This window comes from Polyodon spathula, chromosome 4, assembly GCF_017654505.1.
Source record: "Polyodon spathula isolate WHYD16114869_AA chromosome 4, ASM1765450v1, whole genome shotgun sequence".
NCBI classification, from domain to species: domain Eukaryota; kingdom Metazoa; phylum Chordata; class Actinopteri; order Acipenseriformes; family Polyodontidae; genus Polyodon; species Polyodon spathula.
This window is the reverse complement of record NC_054537.1, coordinates 65,529,497-65,552,245: the sequence shown is the minus strand read 5'-3', so window position 1 is coordinate 65,552,245 and position 22,749 is coordinate 65,529,497. Positions and strand designations below refer to the sequence as shown.

At 36.4% G+C, this 22,749-nt stretch overlaps 1 protein-coding gene across 2 annotated transcripts in view; it reads left to right on the top strand.

Annotated features, from left to right (window-relative positions):
* The window catches only part of LOC121314758 (retinoic acid receptor beta-like), a 218,895-nt gene that overhangs the window by 107,647 nt on the left and 88,499 nt on the right, over positions 1-22,749 (top strand). Inside the window, exon 1 of one of the 2 annotated variants that reach the window (XM_041248408.1) lies at positions 21,368-21,732. The exons of the other annotated variant lie outside the window; for it this stretch is intronic. Coding sequence (XP_041104342.1) covers positions 21,573-21,732 — 160 coding nt within the window. The 5' untranslated portion in view covers positions 21,368-21,572. Of the gene's footprint in view, positions 1-21,367; positions 21,733-22,749 lie in introns of those variants that run through there. 2 annotated transcript variants of the gene reach the window in all.

Genomic DNA, 22,749 nt, shown 5'->3' with positions numbered 1-22,749 from the left:
TCTCTCTCTCTCTCTCTCTCTCTCTCTCTCTCTCTCTCTCTCTCTCTCTCTCTCTCTTCTCTCTATATATATATATATATATATATATATATATATATATATATATATATCTTCCAAAAAAAGAGGGAATCCCTTTGCTGGTTTATTGTTTTGGGTGTAACAAGTGATGCCGAAACTGAGGAATCTTTGATACAAAGTTATCTAGTATACATAACCTGATTTAAAAATCCAGAACAAAGGCCAAACAAGTTGTAGACATATTAAAACACGGGAAGGTGAAGTACTAACAAGCTACCCAATGAGTAGTGCTTATCAGCAATGCCACCTAATTAGGGGTTGTAGTGCAGTTGTACAACAATAGAAGAGGAATAATTTCTTGTTCGCCAGAGAGACTGGTAACCCAATCAAGGCATTGGGAGGACCATGATTTATCTTGGCTGAGGGCTCCAGCTTGTCAAGGCAGAGTGGAATATTTAACTGTTGTTTTTTTTTTTTTTTTTTTTGTATTATTAAGATGCTGAATGCCACAAAAAGCACAAACTGACAATTATCATAACAGCATCATGAAATGAACGGAGACTTTCAAAAGTTTTTTATTTTATTTTATTTTAAATGAAATTACTAGATCTTGTAATGGGCCCAAGGGACCCCAGTGCCCCCTGAGTGTTCAGCTAATACCATTTAGCACTTAGTTGCAGCCTTGCATCTAGTTGTGTTAGTAAATTAGTAATTCAATTAAGAATATAGATTTTTTGTTATAGTCTGACAAAAGTAATGGTTACAGCAAAAAAAGTCCTAATCATTTTTATTTTGACTTCAGTTCTATTTCAGATGCAAATTCTGTTTACTCTCATTCTACTTTTTACTGGTTTACTACATAAAAACAAGGGATGTGTAATATAGTTTTTTTCTCCATCCCATCTGACCTGCCATTGGAAAACTTCGACTACCTGTGCCAAAGGAAAAGCACTGTGATCCAGTTAGCCACTTCTGCTATTAGGTATGTAGATGATTTTAGCTGCTATATTTTAGACCCCCTGGAGCCAAGGGGTTGAAACCAATCTTCTACAAAGGGCTCAAACACATTACAGTGCCCATGGCAATTTGATGTTCCTTCGTTGTTAGCTATTAGTCTCTGGGAACTTGACGGCAGTCTGCCTGTCCACTCGACGGTATATTTGTCACACTGGTTTGTGTAGCTGTAATTTTGAATTTACATCTATGGAGTGGGGGGGGGGGGGGGGGGAACGTCACTATAATGATTTTTATTACGATTATTATTTATGAGGACTGTTTCAAAAAAGATATATTATAATTGCATTCAAGTTGTTTTTGAAAATATTAATTTATTCATTGACATAATTCATAAATGACTTTTTTTTTTTTTTTTTTTTTAAACTAGATAAGTTTATGTACTGTTAAGTATATATAAAAGAGCCTCGGCATTCAGCATTAGTTTATGCACAGCCAAGTATTTGGGCAAATACGAGAAGGTAGAGAACATGATTTGAAATTCAGTCCCAATTGTTATATCTTAATTTTGTTGCATCCCGCTATAGATTCCGATACTTTTGTCAGACAGTCTTTGCATCTTAAACACTCATAACCCCAAAGCTTTTCAGAGCAAAGCAATATGTTTGATGGTATGGGATAGGTTATTTAAAAGTGATTCATTTTAGTATTGATCAGGGAGGAGGAGGTCAGTGATTAGGCATTGTGGAAGGGGGAAAGAAGGGCCAACAGTGAAATGAGGCAGAAACACTTGGTTGCAGGGTTGGTATTAAATATGTTTTTCAGTTGAGTTTATTTTTGTTCTACAGTAATTCCCTCTAGAATATCACTGTGGGAAGCTGCACGTGTCAGTTCCGCACGTTCCTGGCTATGTACACATATTAAGAAGAATAGACATACATTCAAATAAGGCTCAGTGCCTCAGCAGCTCTGACTGGTGTAGATAACTCTGGTTATATACACCAGTGTGCAATCATTCAGCAGTACATAATTAATAGATGCCTGAAGAGACATACTGTTTGACAGTATGACTCATTGATTTTGAGACTATGTCAGACTAAGAATTTATAATGAATTTACACAATGAGGAAGCCTGTTCTGAATTTCCTTTTAATTGATCCCATCTGTGTTGTTAAGATTCTGCCTGGAAAATGAGAAACTAAAGCCAAATTGCGTTCTATATCTTATATTCTATATAACTATATTATACAAGTAGAAATTATATATATATATATATATATATATATATATATATATATATATATATATATATATATATATATATATATATATATATATATATATATATGTAGAAATATGCTGTATAAGATGAACACACACACACACACACACACACACACATATGGTATGTATATATATATATATATATATATATATATATATATATATATATATATATATATATATATATATATATATATTAGCACACGATGGCTTCGTCCTTGGAGTTCAGTGGGGACCAGTACGAGAGCCATGGGAAAGGACGACCAAAGCCCGCCCCTAGAAGATGCTTTCCCTCTTGGAGGATAACAGGTTCCCATCTGAGAGCACGCCCGCTGTCCAGCCAAGAGAACACCCTCTATCCAGTGGCAGACAGCATGTCCAGCCAAGAGCACACCATCTCTCCAGTGGCAGTACGAGCTCCCACCTGACAGCACGCCCGGTAGCCAACACTTCCAACCAGAAGCAAACTCGCTCCCCACTAGCAGTTAGAGTTCCCATCTGAAATTACACTCACTCTCCAGTCACAGCTTGTCTACCGAAATTATCTCCGCGTTCCAGCACTGGGTCATGGGGTTGACTGTTTAGGGCAGCATCGAGCCTCCCTCTGCCCAGGTCAAGCTCCTTTCTATGCTGGCTCCCAGCTCTCATTCCTCAAGGCGGGCAAGTACAACAGCTCCTCCGAGTGGGAGACGCACCTTACCAAGTTCATGGTGTTTGCCAAGGTGAATGGTTGGTCTATGTCAGAGAAAGCGACTGGAACCTTCATTAGCATGCTGCAGGAACTGCAAACTGGGGCCTAATTAGCATATGGCTGAAGCAGGGCATGATGGGACAAAGACTGGACTTTCTATTGGCTTCGAAGAACAAGTGTTCTGTTCAGTTCCTTTTTTCGGACGTTAACCCTTATGTTTTTGTTTAAACTTTTTAATAAATACGTGCTGCAACCTGCAGTAACAGTCTGTGTCAAGCCATCCATGACACTTAGATAAATAAATACATACAACAAACTTTATAAACATTAAAATGTTTAAGAAGCTTGCAATCATACACATTTATATACTATACATTTCCCTTTACAAAGCTACATAAAGTGCATAAGACTTACCACATGCATTTGTTGTGACAATGCATGCATACATACTGTACACACAAGCATAGAAAGAAGCAATTGTTTGTAGAAATGACTTCTGGTTCACTGGAAGGCCATCAGCAGGGACTTTTGTCTAGGCTCCCCTTGTAACCCATTTATCAAATTAAAAGAGTTGCATTTATTGTTCCCATTATTTCCTATTCTTCTGTGGATAAACCACTTAACCTGCACTTAATTGAAAGAGATAAAGGGGGCACAGTAACAAATACATTTAGCTAGAGAAGAGCAGTATGGACTTTGGGCTAAACAATCGATCGTTGCTTTGCTAACAATAATAGATTATAGGGGAGATCTGTGTTATGTGATCAATGTTAAGCACTGTTATGTGAGCTGGATGCATGCCAAATGTTCCTGTTGCCCATATCAGCTCATCCTTGTGTTTTGTTGCAGTTTTAGTTCTTTCAGGGGTGTGCAGTTACCTGAACAGCATTACATTTATCATTACATCCTCATAAGGAAATATGTTTTACCAAAGCATTGTATTTAATGGCTGAATTAAAGGCTCCTTCTCGGAAATGTGTGTGTTCAGGCTGGTCATTCTCTCAAGTGTGTAGGCCTGCAGTAGAATAAGCACTGTATAGTTTGTAGTGACAGTGTAAGAGATATAAGAAGGGATACTTTATATCATCGACTTTTTCCTAATCTTTAATTTCTTACCTGTTTAATATCCTATTACGTGCATCCATCATTCTCCTTCTGATTTCATGATTATTTACCAGGATTACTAACTAAATAGCAAAACTAACATTTTTCAACCACTTTGCTGAATTTCTGGAGTGAGGTGGTTTGAAAAAAGACAGTGACTGTGGTACACAAACTAGAAAATCCCCAAAAAGTACTTATTTTGGTGGTTTCAACTCAGCCCTCTATGCACAGCTGTCAACACTGACATGTGATTCATCCCAATGGGAACTGTAAACCTTTAAGAACATAAGAACATAAGAAAGTTTACAAACGAGAGGAAGCCATTTGGCCCATCTTGCTCATTTGGTTGTTAGTAGCTTATTGATCCCACAATCTCATCAAGAAGCTTCTTGAAGGATCCCAGGGTGTCAGCTTCAACAACATTACTGGGGAGTTTATTCCAGACCCTCACAATTCTCTGTGTAAAAAAGTGCCTCCTATTTTCTGTTCTGAATGCACCTTTGTCTAATCTCCATTTGTGACCCCTGGTCCTTGTTTCTTTTTTCAGGTCAAAAAAGTCCCTTGGGTCGACATTGTCAATACCTTTTAGAATTTTGAATGCTTGAATCATACTGCCGCGTAGTCTTCTTTGTTCAAGACTGAACAGATTCAATTCTTTTAGCCTGTCTGCATATGACATGCCTTTTAAGCCCGGAATAATTCTGGTCGCTTTTCTTTGCATGCAGTCTCAACGAGATAGTCTAAAGATAGGATGGACATAAAGGCTGAAGTGCTTCCCTCCAGGGTAAGCTGGAGGCATGCTCCCAGGACAATGCAAGGAAGCTCACACTGCCACTGCTTGTGCTCTCCTTGACACAAGGATACATAGGCAGGACTCCAATTCCCATCTTTCACGAGCATCACAATTAAAACAAACAAAAGCTTGTCTCCAAGACAATAACAGATTTTGATTAACATTCTTCACGATTTCATCCTAGTGATTTCAACATTCACATTAGCCATGAAGTTGGGGGAAGGGGATAATCTGAGGGCCAGAGTTTAATTTGTATAATAACATAATCATGTTTTCTTCAAAGTATTCAGAACTTAGTATTTCAATATTATGTATTTGTGTTAAACAGGGAGCACCCCTGGTATCTATTAATTATTATTATTATTATTATTATTATTATTATTATTATTATTATTATTATTATTATTATTATTATTAACTTTGACATCACTTTACCAAAGATTTCCCTAGAGTGAATCTAAAAAAGGTTCAGTTCTTGTTAAGCAAAAACTTCCCCTGCCAGTCTCAGCTTTAGGATCACTATAGCAACCAAATATAAATCAAGAAAACAGGCCCTTTTGTAAGTTGGTTAATAGGCACAACATGCTTCTTTAGAAAATCCAACTATTCTTTCAATAGACTTTGATTGAAAGTTAGCCTTTTCTACAGACACATTCACATTCACATCTAGTAGCAGCTTGTATGGCTGTCTAGTGTCTAATTTATTACCCTTTAAAGATTAGACAATGAAAAAGCAGTTCTCATGATAACGTTTAGGTTGAAAGGCCCTAGCACAAAGCCAGAATATAACATCTTCCTTTGTTCTCCAGAGGATAAAATGCATTTCACCTCAGAAGCTTCACATTTCTGCCTGGTCCTTTCCTTGGTAAATACTTTATTTCTCTCTGGATGATAATGGTGTATATACACACTAGATTTTTAAAAGTTAAAGATGGAACAGAGCTGTACACTTAAAAGGGCCCACCCCCCATCTTAGTATATAAATAAAATAAAAAAAAATATTAAGAATGGATATAGAAGTAAAAATAAATAAATAATATAAATCATGATTATTCCATCCTATAGCTACCTCAGTCCTGAGACCAGGTTTATTAAAAGAAAAAACTAAATTTGGCAAAAACATACAAAATATGAGGAAAATATTTATAAACACGAAATATTGAATGTGGAGTATTCTGAACGTCCGTACACAAGGGCTTTCTGACTTGAGATGTTTTTCCTGTAAAATGTTGAATTTAAAATACAATAAGCTCGACTTCTTTTTTCCACTTATAACATATATAAGAAGGCCACAAAATAAGAATATAAAAACATTTACAGACAAGAGGAGACAATTTGGTTGATCTAAGCTTGTCCGTTGCTAGTAGCTGATCTCAGAACTTTGTCGATTTGGGTCTTAAAGGATCCCAGTGATTCTGCCTCAACAACATGACAAGGTAACCAGTTCCTTACCCCCACCTCTCTGTGTAAAGAATGAAGCAGTGTCCCCTTCCCTCTGTTGTATGAAATCATGGTCTTGATGCCTTTGGAAATTAGCTACAAATATCAATTATATAACCTGGTAAGATACCTTTCTTTTAATTGAATCAATTTCATAAGGTTTTCTTGTGTAGAAAAAGTGTGAAGCTTTATTTTATCAATATTATATGTGTGTTATCCATGTTTTTTTGTTTGGCTTTTTTTCTTTTTTTACCTTCATGAGTTTTACATCATATTGTTTATTGTGTCAATACAAATGACAAATGCTGAAGAACCACTTCACAGACCTCTTTTTTATTAAGAGTTAACATGTAATAAATACTTCCCTGGAGTTTCCCCCAGCTAACTAATCTATTAAGTAACAGTGTCTAATATACCCAACTACAGTAGCATCTGTAGAAAGTTTACACCCCCTTTCAAAATGTTCACCTTTTGTTGCCTTATAGCTTGGAATTAAAATGCATTAAAATGTTTTTTTTTTTTTTTTTTATTTATCTACACATCCTACCCCACAACTTCCAAGTGAAAAAAATATTCTAGAAAGTTGTAGAAAATTAATTAACAATAAAATCTGAAATAGCTTGGTTGGATAAGTGTCCACCCCCTTGTTATAGCAACCCTAATTTAGCTCAGGTGTAACCAATCACCTTCAAAATCACACACCAAGTTAAGTGACCTGCAACTGTGTTAAATTGTAGTAATTCACATGATTTCAGGATAAATTAAGCAGTTCCTGTAGGTTCCCTCTCCTGGGTAGTGCTTTTCAAAGCAAAGACTCAACCATGAGCACCAAGGCACTTTCAAAAGAACTCCGGGACAAAGTTGTTGAAAGGCACAGATCAGGGGATGGGTATAAAAAATATCATATCCCTTAGAGCACAGTCGAGTTGATTATTAAGAAGTAGAAGGTGTATGGCCCCACCAAGACCCTGCCCAGATCAGGTCGTCCCTCCAAACTGGATGACCGAGCAAGAAGGAGACTGATCAGAGAGGCTACCAAGAGGCCAATGGCAACTTTGCAAGAGCTACAGGCTTTTATGGCCAAGACTGGTCAAAGCGTGCATGTGACAACAATATCCCAAGCACTTCACAAATATAGCCTGTATGGTAAGGTGGCAAGAAGGAAGCCATTACTCAAGAAAGCCCACCTTGAATCTCGTTTGAAGTATGCAAAAAAACACTCAGGAGATGCTGCAGCCATGGGGCAAAAAGTTTTGTGGTCTGACCTAACTAAAATGGAACTTTTTGGCCTAAATGCAAACCTTTATGTTTGGCGCAAACCCAACACACCACATCACCCAAAGAACACCATCCCTACTGTGAAGCATGGTGGTGGCAGCATCATGCTATGGGAATGTTTCTCATCGGCAGGGACTGGGGCACTTGTCAGGATAGAAGGGAAAATGAATGGCTCAAAGTACAGAGAAGTCCTTGAGGAAAACCTGCTGCCCTCTGCAAGAGAGCTGAAACTGGGACGGAAGTTCACTTTTCAGCATGACAACGACCCAAAGCACACAGCCAAAGCGACACTGGAGTGGCTAAGGAACAAAAAGGTAAATGTCCTTGAGTGGCCCAGTCAGAGCCCCATCCTAAATTCAATAAAAAATTTGCTATCCTTCAATGCTCCCCAAAGAACTTGACAGAGCTTGAACAGTTTTGTAAAGAAGAATGATCAAACATTGCCAAATCTAGGTGTGCAAAGTTGGTACAGACCTATCCCAACAGGTACAGCTGTAATTGCAGCCAAAGATGCTTCCACCAAGTATTAACTCAGGGGTGTGGAGATTATGAGCTTTCAGTTTTGTATTTTTAATATATAATTATTTTTCTGAATAAAAACTTTTTTCCCCTGAACAATGTGGAGTATGGTGTGTAGATAAAAGAGAAACAGAAAACAGAGAACAAAGAAAAGGGAAAAGTTTACTTGTTCCAGTTATTTTCCAATGGCTATCAATATGGTTACGCATCCCTGTAACCTGCGCAAGCAACCAAAATCAATATTCTGTGCATTTAGGGCAGTTTACAAAGCAAATGGTGATTGTAACATCCCCATCCTATCCTTCTCAAGCAGCCTAATATAAAACATAATAAAACATAATGCAAGCAGGAGTGACATAATTGGATATATATACTAAAGAGTATCCTTAAGGACCATTATGAAGAGGCAGCTTGGTAGTTACTTATAACGCACATTTGCTCTGTTGTAACAGTTACACATCATTGTTTATTTGTACGATAGTCTATTTCATTTCCATATGTGCAGTTTATTGGACAAGACAAATAGCTTTGAGGACGTGCTGGGTCTCATTCCGATCTGGCTATGTCTACGATTTTCTGTTTGTTAGTGCAGTAATTCCAGTTTTCAATTGCTTGTTTAAATGATGGATAGGCCGAGTCTGTTCCAATGTTTGATATTCAAATATGGCACTCCATGTTCTTGCCAAAGCGTGTATGATAAACAGCCTTTTTTAATTTACTCTGTTTATCTTGGTAGAAAGCCAAAGGGCTATTCAGATATTTCGCTGAAAAGCAGAACAAAAGGCTCTTCAACTAACCCAACCTCATTCAAAGAACGCTTATGTTATTTATTTGTGCAGATGCAAAGGCGGCCATTTTAATGATGTATTAACTGAAGGCTCACTGCACATTTCCAACCCATTTTGTATAATATTACATTTTTGGAGACAAATGTTTGTTGTGTAATGAAACAATCAATTAGTACCAACGTAATGACAATCTCCTTGGTGAATTGGGTTTGCAGTTGGAGTTTATTTGGTTAGTAAATATCTACAGTGACAGTTCCTAGATTTTTTTTTTTAACTATAGGAGTAAAGGGATTTTTTTTCTTTTTTTTTTCTTTTAAATTTTTTTGAAGATGCATGCAAGTTTACAATTACAACCAACAGTTTGGACTCTTAAGTGTGCAAATATTCATGATGAACATGGCTGTTGAAACAACCTGTTAACGTTACATTGCTGTAATATTTTAGAACACGATACAACAGACAGCTGCTGTCTTATTACTGAGTGTATATACTGGCTCTGATATTCTAAGAGTTATCAACAAAACATATATATATATATATATATATATATATAGACACACACACACACACGTTAGTATTCCTATACTGGGGATTTCTCATTGACTCTCACTAGATTTTTATTTACAATTTCTAACTCCAGTCAGACAAAACTCCACACAGGGTGAAAGTTGACAACAAACTAAATATTTTGGCACTTTTAGTTTTTTTTAAAGGCACATTTAGTTTAGGGGATGTCCCCACAACGTCGTTTTTTTCAGGAGTTACTATCTTTATGGGGACATTTTCTCAAATTTTGTCCCCACATTGACAGTAATATCTGCCCACACACACACACATACATACACATAGATATAGTCCCCATTATGTTATAAAATGTTGCTGTTTTCAACCCTTACTACCTGGTGAACACTTTTGAGTATGTGGCGTGGTTCCAAAAAATCTAGCGTTATACATCCCAACATGTTGCTACAACTGCTTAAATAACATACCTGTATTTTTCTTTTAATTTTAACATTATGACAACTTTTTACACTTATAACTTATAAAGTCTGTTTCAAACCTCTTTTTATAATGTCCGCTCTAATGCACTGTGGTTTGAGATCTGTCCTCTAAATCAGTGCAGGAAGAGTGATTAAAAAAAACAACAAAAAAAACATAACAAGTACTGTGGTTTTTAGTTCAGTTTGCTAGCAGTATAAGGCAGCAGTCATATTTTACTAAATACTTTCATTGTAGACTTGGAAAAAAAAGACTATCCAAAGGACTATAGCTGGAGACTTCTGGCTGCCGAATCCACAGTGATTTTCCACTGTTTTCCTAGTGCCCGCCCTCAGTGAGGAGTGGTTGTTGATTTTTGCAGCATGGGAAAGGACTGACAACAGATTTACTAGATAGATGGCTCAGCAGCCCCCTTTACATGTTATGAAAAGAGTTTAAATTGTTTGAATTGGCTTCTCTGATGTACAATAAATTATCTGGAACAGTGAAGAATAAAGAGGGAAAGGGCATAATTAAGATTTAGGAAATGCAAAAAAGAGAGAGGAATAGAAAGTGTGTGTGTGTGTGAGAGAGAGAGAGAGAGAGAGAGCTAGGGCATTGGGTTTCTAGAACTTGAAGCTGGGGAAGGCAGACTGCCCCACAGGAAGACTCTGCATTCCTGTCCTTTTAGTGAACCTGCCTGAAAAGAATACAGAAGTTACTGGGTAATCAAAGTCTGTCAGCACCTTGGTTATCCAGCATGGGTTCAATCCAATAAAGTGAATGGGACCTGTAAGAGCACTGATGAAAAGTAAGCCTTGTATGAAAAAGGGCCACTGAAATTCTAATTTTTACGGTTAGTTTTTTTTTTTTTTTTTGTTTAAATATATATTGCATCATTGATGATATTGATTTATAATACAGCTGATTTCTTTTGCTTTTGTTTTACACTCTTTTGCTTTCTGTTTCTCTCTTTCTCCCCTTTCCCCCTCTTCTGAACAGTTCTCAGAATTATTCATTTGCTTTTAAGAACAGCAAAGTCAGTTACTAAGAAGGAAAAAGCAATGAACCACCACAACTGCAGTGTATTGATTTCCTGGCACCAGACTGTTTAGATTAAACATGCCAATACAGGAATTCTTTTTTGACCCCACAGTTCATATTAAGTTCACTTGTCATTTTCTATAATTGTGAAAAAATCAAGATCTTTAACAATGATGTAGAAGACCCATGGGTCTTTTATTGAATTAACTTGCAACAACAAGCTATTTGCTATGGTTTGGAATTTCTAACACATTGCAGAACTTTTTTGTATTCTTAGAGGAAACAAACACACTCACATAATTCATAACCTGTCAGCCTCCTTGTAATACACACTAGACATAGCATTCTTCTTTTTAATCCATCATAGTTAAAGGTATATGTAAATATGAACCGGCATTATTCATTAAGTTTTTAGTTAACCCAGAGATGCTGAGAGTTGTGTATCATTCAATGTTCCTTCAAAAGCAACAGAAATACCTTTATAAACATTAGCCACTGTAAATCTGCACTGTCATTTTATAATTTACCTAGCTTTTACAAGCTTTTACTAGTCATTTACCATGGTTTATATAACTTTGCGTTACTATACTGGAGTTAAAATGCATTCACATTTGTTTTCTATACTTTTAAAATGCCATTCCATCTGTAAAAAAAGAAACATTTCACATAAATGATTTCCTTTTTAGGGATCTAGTTCTACACAAGTCCTAATGTATCATATTAAAACCCTGATAGCATCTAGACGCACACACACACACACACACACACACACACACACACAAATGTAATGAGAATGTATCATCAGCCTCAGCAAGATTATCTCCTTGAGCTAACTATCTTCAGAAGGTATGTGTAGATAATGCAATCCTATCTGATCAGTATGTCCAGTTCCTTCTGGTATGATATTATAAAGTTCTGCTAAAATGTGGCACACATGGGGTAAAATGATTTGTGCAGAATCTGAGGGCTGTGCTTCAGTGCTCTACGTTTCAGTTTACACCATCATCAGAATGGTCATAAACTCCATTGTCATACGACTTACATTCCTAATTGAAGCACCAACATGGAAAAACTTTGACTTCTGGCAAAGAATAGCAAAAGTACATACAAGCCTATTCTTTGCTTGCAATTCCCCTGATGCAAATAACATCTAGCATAAAAAATATTAATCAAATGAAGAGAGGGTTGTCTTGTGCACTTCAGTGGTGATGTGTTCATCCTCTTTAGGCCCACTCTTTGGCAGGGTGGGATCTAAGCTTGCAAGACCAAAGATATAATCTTCTGGTTGGTCACTCTTCTTAGCCATTATATGATTTTTTGCCATATGGCGAAGTGGTCAGAGATGCAGTTTAGAGGACTGAATCCCTGATTCTTTCCTATTTATTGTACATAGCTGACCAATAGCAGGCAATGTGGACCAGCTGCCACTGAGCAGCAAGATAGATTACTCTTCCAGTATCAGTCAATGTGGAACAGAAATAGATCAGCAGGGATGGAGCCTGCAACAACAGAAATAACCTTATCTATGCTTAGTACTGGTCAGGCTGTTTTTTCTATTGCCATTCACTCATTGCTTGCATATTGGTTCTCATTTTAAGTACTATGGGCTTAATATGCCAAACCTTTGCTCCAGTGCAAAGTTTGCTCAACTTTTGTAAATAAAAAAAAGAAGCTACCAATGTTTCGCAACTAGAAATAAACAACTCATGACTGAATTTTTCAGTTGTTTCGTTTAGTTTTTGTATTCCACTTAGAGTGAAGCAAAGTTTGCCCTGGAGGAAAGCCCTTCTAAATCATATATTATTTATATTTTATAGATAATTGCAGGGGCTTGTTGAGTTTTAATTGTAGCTCCTTGGGTGTGTTTAAAGCAGTACTTATTGCAATGGACAATCATTTGTTGAATGTAACTGTTTTATAACGGGCATATCAAATGATTAATGAAGAGGTGTTTTAGGTTATTGAACTTGATTATTATTCCATTAAGCTGCATAGGAAATTGCTAATGTTGTGTAAAATGGTGACTATAATAAGCAGAGTAGATAAGGCTCTACAGTTAGTTCAGATTAACTCAATACCAGGTCACTGACTGATGCTTGATGCTTACTCATTCTTTGAGATCAGGAAATGCAGAACTTTTAGTTCCAAAAAGTCATCTTAAATCAACTGGAACCAGAGTTTTTTTTTTTTTTTTTTTTTCTCGTTGTGCACCTCGGTTGTGGAACTATTCTGGTTACCATTAGGCAGGTTGAAACATTGGTTTCTTTTAACTCTAAATTGAAAACATACTTTTTTTTAATAAGAAATATTTTAAAGATGTTAAAACCAAGAGTAACTTTTGCTCTATCATTAGTTGGGATTTTAATAATTAATATGTTTATTATTATTGTTTTTTAAGCTGTGTTGAGAGGTCTGTAGTGCAATTAGAATATAACTCTACTCAAAATTTTCATTTTAAGTGAAAACTTTAAGTGGAAAAGTACCAGCAATAAAAACTTGTAATGGACCCACTGCAATCTTATCTATACGGGGTCTATGAAGTGATATTAGTTGGCAACCCCTTTTAAAAACATCATTAACTTACAATACAGACTGTTATTAGCAATGGTGAATAATCTGAATATTTGTTAATCTAATGCAGACACTTGGGTGTCTGATTTTATCATCTGCTGGCACTGTTAAAATGTCATTGTTCAAAGGCTTTATTTGTTAATTTTATTCATTTTGTAAAAACCCATATACAGCCACATATTCAAAACTGAAGCTCTGCAATATCCTATAGTAATCTACAGGGTGATGTACATAAAAGTACATTAAGCTGCAGAGTGCTGTTTGAATGAATGCTAACTGAACTGAAACTGCAGCTTTTCTACATAAAGATGCAGTGACTGCTATGTTAAGCCATTAAAATAGCATTGTTGCTGCAGTTTGACATCACCAGAACTGCCTTTTAACTGATGATATTGTACTATACCCTGCAGTTATGAAGCAGTTAAACGACTTCAACTGTGTTGGCTCAGGTTTCTGTTTGTTTTACTGACAATACACATTAGTGTTCTAGATGGTGCTGGTGCTTTCTAATATAACTGTCCTGTTTTTACCTGTGTTACTCTAGCCTAAAGATATAGACTGGACAGACTGATACAATGAGAACCCACAGAAGTCTTGCCCCATTGTATTTGAAATCCTGTTTGTTGGGCAAATTTAGTTTAAACAGAGTTTGTTCTCTTTTTTTATGTGCAATAATGAAAGTGCTCCCCATGGTCTGAAAAGCATCTCTCTCTCTCTCTCTCTCTCTCTCTCTCTCTCTCTCTCTCTCTCTCTCTCTCTCTCTCTCTCTCTCTCTCTCTCTCTCTCTCTCTCTCTCTCCCATGGATTAATGCCAGTTTGCTTGATCACTTGTGCCTAAGCTATCACAGTGTGGTACTGCACGTGAAAATGGGTCCTTGAAATAAAAAGTGAACACATTTTTGTTCAGGTTTTTCTAAACAGGACCCACATCACAGATTTTATGATTTGTGCCGAATGTGTGTTCCTGGAGTAGTTACAGATTCAACACGGCCCCAGGATCTTAAACCTGTGAAATACAAACATTTCAGGGTAAACCGGGTGGGTTTTATCAAGACACAGAGCTCGCCATGGGTCACTAGATTTAATTTGGCAGGTGCAGGATGCTAAGTCGCATGTGCAAGCCATTCCTTTTTGTTCAGAATGTGGAAAAGACTGCAAAAACCGCCTCAACTCAAGTGTCAATTCAAACGGATATGCTGTAGCGCCACACATTGTTAGAGAAAAAGCCAAACCACAGGCAAAAATATTTTTCTGTCAAATTCCTTAGAAAAGAAGACAAAATGAAAGATGTTATTCACCACTCCCGGGAATTTTAAAAGGAGCGCTCTGTCAAAACTGGAATCTGTGTGTCTGTGGCTATGATGTTACATGTCTTCACTCATCTCACATTAATTAAAGTGTGCTGTATGTGAGTGAAAATTCTGAACATAGCAATTACTGCCAATTTCATTAAAAGTAGCTACTCTTTTGTAAGAATGTATGGATTTTCCAAGGCAGCATGTATAAAGTGTTTAACAAAAAAAAAACACACATGTCTGTTCTGATGTCAGAATATTATACGGTACAGTTAAGGTACATAAGAGAGAAGGTCATGGGGGATTCAAGTCATTTTTGCAAAACACAGTACAAGAGGTTCTACTTGGCTCACTTGACAGTGTTCAGACAACAACTTAATGACAACAAGCATGGAATATTTTCAAAGCACTTACGTAAGCTAATTTGCAAAACTAAAGCCAAACAACTAAGCAATGTAATTTCAAGGTCTTTTAAGCACTTTCAATATTTCTCATTCTGCTGCATTAATGTGGCACAGTGGAGTTAGCTTTGATCTAGGTAATTGAAAAAAGGCCAATTAAGGGATCTTGAAAGACCATGGCAGGTTTCCTCTGTGGAAGAGCATTCTTAGCCTTTAGATATACAGACAGTTTCACAACAGCACACTCACCTCCACGCACAAACAATACAAACATGAAATCTTCAATTCTTTTAACCCACTGAAATTAACCTCCAAGATATTATTTCCTCTGAATCCTTCTCTATGACAAGATGATAATAAAACAAAAGAAATACTGTGTCCATGTATACTGACTCCAATCGTTGTATTGCATTTACAATTTTATGGTGTTAAAAGTCTTTGTTATTATTTTGTTTTCAAGTGGACATCTTCAGGCAAACTTTTTTTTAAGTATATAGCCTCAAATGTCTCTTTAATTGCCTTTTTCATATTGTCCCAACACTTGAGAAACACAAGACTAGCTCATATTTAGAGGAAATGATAATTACATGAATCATCGAACCAAACACAATCAAATTGATTCCAGACACAATCAAATAACAAATGCACAGATGTAATTACAATAAATGTCTTAAAAGCAGGGTAAACCAACAATTTGTGGTATGATAACAGCTGTGTGTGGGTTGTTGTGTTAAAATGGAAAACACCCTGGGGGCTTCCTGGGTGATCTTAATTATGATTAACGACTTAAGAGTTTATGTAGATGACTCCTTCATAAACAATCCTAGAAATAAGGCTTAAACACATGACCTTCATGGCTTATGAAATAGACTACAATTATTTCAATGTATTATGAATATAAATCTTTTACGGGATTATGATAAAATGAAGAAATAAACTAAACAGCAATCTCTATATCAAGACTTTGAAGTCCACCATCGGTTAAAAGAACATCTCAGCTGCTGTAACAGATAACTAGACTTAAGGTCAACTGGTCTGCAGCCATTCTGTATAACAAAGCCACCAAGAACAAAGTCAAAAACATATCTGGGCCAAATAATGAAACATAAATCTAGGATCTCTGGTGAACTAATGTCTTGAAAAAGCAGCAATATAAAATAATTCAGAATTTTTTTCAACTGTATCTCAGCAGCAGCAAGTTACATGGTTGTATACATGTGACAGAGAGCGAGAGGATCTGAACTGGAAATCTTCCTCCTGACCCAAGAGGGTGCTAAGCAGAGGTACTTGGACAGAGGGGCGGAAAAGGAAGTCGGCCATCTTGGTGCAGGGCAGAATGGCCATATTAGGGGACAAGATTACTGTGATCAGCTGTGCTGCATTAGACAACTGGCAGGTGTGCTGAGTTGCACTGATCATGGGGTGGAGTCTCCTGGTATATAAGGGATGTCATTTTGCAAGTGCAGGGCTTTTGGAGGTAACACGGAACCTGGGTTGCTGAGCCGTTTGTTTGTTTGTTTGCTACGTGTTTTTGATTTGTTTATAGTCAGAACTGGGGTCCGAGTGAGTCGTCACAACAAGGAGCTGCCGCATTACTGCCAGCACTTTTCACCTTGGACGCCACACACCCCACACAACTGAACTGGACATGTCAGCACCTGAGCACCTGAACTTTCCACCACCCCGCAAGTGCATAATAGAGCTGAAAGGGACTCGCTCTACTGAGACATGTGATTTGTATTGTTGTGTTGCTTTGGACTGCATTCCTGTGAATAAAACACATCCTCTACCATTGCTGGTATTGGGGTTATTTGCACCTGGACTAGTGACTCTGTGACGTCTGTTTCATCACCACACCCACCGCATCGTCACAATACAGTTATTTAATTAAATCCTAGCAAAACTGATTAGGCTATCAAAATGGACAGTAATCTATTGTTTCAAAACAAGCCTTTGCCGTGATTACAGAATGATGTAACTTTTTAAAATCCCATCAATAATTTTAGCAATATATCTGTGATATATACACAGTGACTGCCTACTACCAATAAAGAATTGCCCAACAAACTTGGAATGTTTGATGAGCAATGTGCTATGTTTTTGTTATTCCCTGGGTATATGTTATAAGGGCACATCATAATGGATCAATAACAAGCTGGGTACATTTTACTTTTTGTTACTTTGCTTTTGTAACTAAAAGAAATATAATCCAGGGTTGTTTGGAGAAGCAGAACACCTCATAGATGACAGACATTGTTGGGACATGTCCAAGAGGAGTCTGCCTGTCAACAGGAGTAAAGTTGTATTGCTGGATTTTGTCTGATCCCACCTTTCATTTCTAAATACTTAGAACGTGCTGAAAACTGGGCCCTGTCAGACACTGCCCATCAAGAAAATAACCTTTACCTACAACTTTAATGAAGCTTTAGGTTGACCTTAAAAAAAAAACCAAACAAAAAAAAAAACAGCTTTCTTTTGAAACCCAGATGAAGGCGCTATGGATGCCAATAAAGCTGAGGTCTAGATGCCAAAAGACCTTGTTTTTTGGTAATAAAAATAAAAAAATAATGAAGTTTACTGGATTTATTCAAAATGGTAAAACTTTTTATTTAATGTATCAACTCTAAGTATTGCTCATTATTTTCCCTATTGTCACCTTGTGCTGTTTCGATGAGAGAAGTTTTAAGTTTGCTGAGCACACAGTTTGTTTGTTAAGATGATGTGTCAGTGTACTAGTGTTGCTGGTGCCGAATTTTAGTAATCCTTTAGTAATCCGCTTAGGGTTTGCTCATGGTGGACCTCAAGTTGGGAATGTATGATTTATAAGAATCGAACTGAAGCACAATTTGTTGCTGCATAATATAACATTTCCAGTGGAAAGGGAGTAAGCTTCAAATCTGCCATACCACTATTCGGTCTGAAACCAGACATTTATTTAAAAGTTATTAAATGATCACAGAAACATCTGATCAATTGTACAACATAGTGTTAATAATTTATGCAACCTATTAGATACCTACTACTACATGCTAATTGAGATTTGTATGTGTACGTTTAGGTAGATAAATGATCCTATACAGTTCAAGCATTATCATTTTTACGGGGAATGTATGATATCCAGTCAGCAACAGCAGAAAGGTGTGCCTTTCAAAGATTCAAGAACTAGTATGCTACAGTCATGCTATAAATTATCTTCAAGTTACGTTTATTAACTGCCTTAAGCTCTTCCTGTCACTCGGAAATTGGGTTGGAAAAAATAGTGGTCTAAAAACAGCAAGCTATTTGCCGAGGACATAAGTTATCTGGAATATACTGAGCTGTCTAGCACATGTGCTGCTACACTAGCAGTTAATGGTATGTTTAGATAGTCGTGGTGCTTTCTGACTCCCTGTACTCTAATTCATGTTCTGCGTACAGCTAGTTGGATGAAAAATGCATGCCTAAAGTGCAGGGAATGCTGAAGCAAACTGCTATGAAACAGGGGTTCCCTGAGAGCTGGAAGCTGTGCAAATGATCTCCCACCAACCCTTCCCCATCTGTCATGTTCACAACAAACTTCTTCACATCTTCTTCATTTATTATACCATTTCATCATGCTGCCAGTGCTGCTGCTGTCATTATTAATTTGATAGGTTTCTTGTTGAGTGTAATGTAAATGCATTTTGATTAATCCCTTGAATTATTATTATTATTTTTTTTTTTTAAACATGATTGCTTATGTCCTCTCTCTCCTTCATAAGTTAAACGTTTGTGTTTGCAAAAGGAGCTGGATCTCAGTTTTTTTAGGAACCTTAAGTGGAGAGTGATTTATGGCAACTTTAATCAGAATAGAGTTGTATCCCAGTCCCTAAAGGAAAAACAAACAATACCTCACACAGCCAAGATTTATTATTGTAGACATTTTAGTCATAAAATTGACCTAGATCACTTTGATGCCTTTTTTTAAAGTATTAAAATGCATTTACTTTCCAGATATTCCTAAAAGAATATACAATGTCACCAATGAATATTCATAGGGGTTTTCCATGTTTTAATTTTCAGAATTGTACATAGTAAAATATATTAGAATTACATTGTGTAAAAGGTTTAAACTTTTTAAGCTGGATCATTTTACATTTTAAATGTAAATTAAAATGTCAATTAAAAAACACTAATTTAAAATGAAACAACTATATATATATATATATATATATATATATATATATATATATATATATATATACACTGTGTATATGTATGTGTGTGTGTGTGTGTGTGTGTGTATATATATATATATATATATATATATATATATATATATATATATATATATATATATATATATATATATATATATATATTATATATTATAATATGTGACTCAGGATTGAAACAATTGAGTATGACTTTGCCAATACTTAAACTGTACTTTATTTTTTACATTAAAAAAATAAATAAATACTTTGTATGTCACCAGAAATCCTTAGCTCAACTTCCTTTGTTTATTTTTCAACACAATCCATTGTTTCCAAAGTAAACATTGGAAACTATCTCTTAAAACTAAAATATTTTCAGCTGCTTGATAAATAACAGTATAACATTCTTTGTAATGTTGTTTATAAAATAAACTACTTTTTAAATACATAAACAGACAACCAAATACATTGTGAAGCAATCTTCTACACATAAACATTATGTATTAAACTAATAATACTTTTTAAAAGCTTCTACCATTTCTGTTTGGTTAACTTTCTCAAGATAGCTAGCATGTGTTTGAAATAAAAAAAAAAAAGTTTCAGATTACATCTCTGTTTGCTTAAGTTATTGCTCATTGTAGTTCATTGATTTTGTATGATACCCCTTTGGACATCCAATAAATACTGTAACCTATACTCAGTAATACAAAACAATATATTTTATTAATTTTGAAATGCGTAATTATTATTATTATTATTATTATTATTATTATTATTATTATTATTATTATTGCTGCTGTTGTTGGAATTATTATTTTTTTCTTCTTTTTAGACGGGAAGCCTAAATAAATAAATAAGTTTGCAAGTGACAGGTGTTCCAGATGCTGATAAAAAAAACAAAAAAAAACATCGGTGACCTTTTCATCTCCAGATAACATAAGCAAAATGCAACTCCGTTTTCAGGCTTGTGACTAAAGAGATCTCAGCTAAAGGAACCGGCAGGTGCCACATATGATTCTACGGTTTAAGAGTTTCAGGAATACTGTATTTAGCCAGCTCTTTGGTACTCTATATTCTTACCAGTATTGTTGCACGAAGGACTATGAAAGGATTGGGAAATGTAATACGTACTACTAGTCTTAAAAGTCGTTACCCGCACAGTGAAAATGTACTATATAGGTTTGTCTGTTTAACAGCCGGTATATTATCACTCACCAGTAACGATTTTCTTTTCTTTTTATGGTTGTTACGGTGAGGTGCTGAGTTTGCAACGTTTCGTAAAATAAACATTAGATAGATAGACAGACAGACAGATAGATAGATTTATTTTGTTATTTGCAACTGACGCTACTGTTATTTCACCTGACAATGACGAAGGCATAATCGTTGTACTACAAACGAGGACATAGCTGTTTGTACTGTAGCTGATAGCAAATAAGAACTATGTATTTCGATACTATTAAGTAACAGTACTGTACTTTCTTTAGAGACGTTTGTGATAAGTATTTATAAGTACATGAAAGTATTTGTGTGTGTGTCTGTGTATATGTGTGTGGGCGCCCGAGTGTAAAGAGAACCTGCCCTGTACTCGTCGCAGCTTGCCTACAACATGCCTGTTGTGGCGTTCCTGTTGCAAGGCTGCTGGTAGTTTTAAGCAGTGTGAAAATCCTGGGACTTGGTGATGTCAGACTGGTTGGGTCAGTTGAAGGTTAGCAGCCTGGGAAGGGTTCGTTGAAAGTTCACTCGCATATATTAGGCAATTCAATCTTTCATTCTCTGTGACAAAACTAGTAGGAAGTGAGCTGTATGGAGGCAGAACAAACCATTCGTCAAGGGGAGACTGGCTTTTTAAAAATATGAAGCGTTTTGTTTTAAAACATCTCTTTGCCGTCTGTCGCAATTTAAAACACACTTTTGTATTCGATAATTCAGATGGCTCATAGCGCGATATCTGGGGGGGGGTGGGGGGGGGCTAAAGACGTCGAATTCAGTTCAGAAAAATCGTGGACACCCCTTTTTCTTGGGTCTCTGGGTTGCCTGGAAAATGGTAAATGATGATTTGGATCAATTACAGGCTTTTAGCTGTGTTGTCTGTCATAATTCATGATTCTAGTCTGGGAAAAAGACCAAGACTTTACGTGCCAAAAAAGGGGCAGAGTTTGATGGAGTTGGGTCCACTTTTACATGCCATTTTCCTCTACACCTAAAGGATAAGCACTTTCTCAGAGTCTGCAGGCTCATGATGTTTGACTGTATGGATGTTCTAACAGTAAGCCCTGGGCAAATGCTGGATTTCTACACTACAAGTCCTTCTTCATGCATGCTCCAGGAAAAAGCTCTTAAAGCATGCTTCAATGGACTGGCACAAACAGACTGGCAGCACCGACGCAGCGCTCAGTGTAAGGTTATATTTTGTTTGCTTGCTTTTCCCATCTTGTTTGCCTGCGCAGTGAAATTCCTGTAATATTGCTCATTATTGGTATGCGTTGTTAACTTGCCATGTTACTCAGTTATCATATTTTGACGTTGAGGCCTAGATTTATGTATATATATAAAAAAAAAAAAAATACACCTCTACAGTATGTGCAGTATTTAAATAGAGCACTGGAAAACTGCATCCACAGCACGTGAATGAACACCCAACGATGTTCATTGCTATCTGCATTAATATTTGTCAATTTATGTAATGCATGACTGATTAACTGCGTTAATATATCTTCTTCACAAGGTAGTAAAGAAACCACTAAAAAGTTACATTTACACTTTTATTTTGTAACGACGTTCGTACTGTCCGAAGTGGCATTTTTCAGTTAGTGACTCATGACAACTTCTGTTGCTACACTGATATGCCTTTTTGTTACAGTTCTACTCGTTGCGGGCACCCTAGTGATTGCTGCCATTAATTATGTTGGTCCAGTCGTTGAAATCGTTGACTTGTGTTTGTGTGGGGGGTAAAGCATTGCTACTGCTAGCGGGGATTTAAAAAATGACCACTGTTATCTGATCTTGACACGGTGTCGCGGAATGCAAATAGTAAACAGTGGCAGTGCTTCAGCGCCACTGCTCTGAGAAATGACAAGGGGCACCCGGCTATGTTCACTGCTCCGACGAACCTGCAGGATGCTGCACTGTTCTGACACTGATTTAGATAAATTACCAGCTGAGTTTTCAACAAGGTTGCAAAGGGGCGTCTTCAACCTTTGCATTATACACTTGCTGTTTAAGGCTATTAGTTACTGACAGATCTTTTCTTGCAGATGAATGGTTAAATCCTCAACACACCACAGAAATCTTGAGAACTGCGTTGTTTTATTTTTGAAGGCGCGGACTTCAAGGCGCGTAGAGACTACTTTAATTGCATATATATATATAATATATATTCTATATATATTATATATATATATATATATATATAT